The sequence below is a fragment of the Fonticula alba genome, assembly GCF_000388065.1.
Source record: "Fonticula alba strain ATCC 38817 unplaced genomic scaffold supercont2.3, whole genome shotgun sequence".
NCBI lineage: Eukaryota > Rotosphaerida > Fonticulaceae > Fonticula > Fonticula alba.
Genome location: NW_009242973.1, coordinates 2216626 through 2218091, shown reverse-complemented (window position 1 = coordinate 2218091; position 1466 = coordinate 2216626). Strand labels below are relative to the sequence as shown.

Sequence of the window (1466 nt, the reverse complement as noted above, 5' to 3'; positions counted from 1 at the left end):
TGTATGCGCGCGCGAGGGGGGCTGCACATGACACAGGACTCCTCTCGCCCTTCGGACTAGGGGGCCAGGGAGAAAAGGGAGCGAGGATGATCATGAGCGCGAGAGGAAGACGAGACGCACCTTGTCGGTCATGAGGTGGATGATGTCGAAGGCGTGCTTGACAATGCGGATGGCCTGGAGCTTCTTGCCGTTGTTGCGGCCCTTGCGCATCAGGGAGTTGGTCAGGCGCTCGACCAGGGGGCACTGAGCCTTGCGGAAGCGCTTGGCAGCATAGCGGCCAGCGGTGTGGGGCAGGTAGGTGGCGGACTTGACCTTGACGGCGAGGTAGTCCTCAAGGGACAGATCCTTAACCTGGATATCGTCGAAAGACCACTTGCCGAAGAGCTTGATCTCGTTGGCGAAGCCGGTGGAGGTGGTATCGGCCATCTTTGATTGCGGAGGGGGGAGAGAGAGAGAGAGACGAGAGGGAATGAGTACGAGAAGCGGGCATACAAACTGGAAGGGAGTAGACAGAGCGAGGACGGCGTTTCCCCTCCCCTTTAAGAGACAGAGGGAGGCCGCATCGGGAGGGACACGACACAGCCGGCACTCCTGGCGCCGGGTCGCGCACGCGTGCGCGCACACACGACACCCGCACAGCCCCCGCCCCGCAAGCCGCAAGGGCCGCCCCTGTGTGCGAGGCACTTCGGATGCAGTTTCTTCGAAAGAACATCCGATGGGCACCACAGGGGCAGGCGGCGGTAGGGGGCAAATCCACAGACACATGCCGAGGGACAGCACACGGCCTCCTCCCGGCTCCTGGCCATCGGCTCCACGGAGATCGCACGTGTCACCGGCGGTGAGGAGGCGCATACACGCGCCGTGGAGGGGGCGGGCGGGCGAGAGGACCCATCAGAGGCCTGGGAGGTGGGAACAGAGAGGAGGCCGGCGTGCGTGATCCCCCCCCCGTGGGCCGGGCTGAGGAGGGGGATAGGTCGCGCCCAAGCGGGAGGCGGCGAGCATCGCGCGACACGCGGCGCATGCTTCCCCGGCGACGGCAAGGCTACTGCACAGGCCAGCCGCCATCACGCGGAGGGGCATGGCTTGACAGGAGGAACGATCGGACGTGTGTGTGTGTGTGCATGTGCGCGCGCCTCGCGAAGAAGAACACAGGACCGACGACATATAGACCGGGCGGGGCGGGCCGGGGAGGGGAGGCAGGCAGAGTGTGGCGAGGGGGAGGGGGAGGGGGAGGGAGGGGAGAGGGCAAAAGAGAAACATACGATTAAAATTGTGCGATGAGAGCCGGAGCAGAAACAGCAACAAACCACAACAATGATGAGGCTGGACGGCTGGTGCAGTGCCCAGCGGCCTGTTGCCTCTTGAGACGGGACCCCCCCCGCGCGCCGGGGGGGGAGGGGGGCGCCCACGCACACAACTGCCCGGGCGCGCCCTTCCACTCGGGGAAGAGACCGGGGTGCGGCGGG

The 1466-nt window shown here is 65.8% G+C and overlaps 1 protein-coding gene across 1 annotated transcript; it reads right to left on the bottom strand.

Moving 5' to 3' along the window:
* Positions 1 to 90: 90 nt before the first annotated feature.
* H696_02253 (30S ribosomal protein S5e) lies at positions 91 to 426 on the bottom strand (the record flags this gene model as incomplete). Its single annotated transcript, XM_009496155.1, has 1 exon — positions 91 to 426. One exon carries the CDS (start codon positions 424 to 426, stop codon positions 91 to 93), a length of 336 nt encoding a protein of 111 aa, XP_009494430.1.
* Positions 427 to 1466: the final 1040 nt, after the last annotated feature.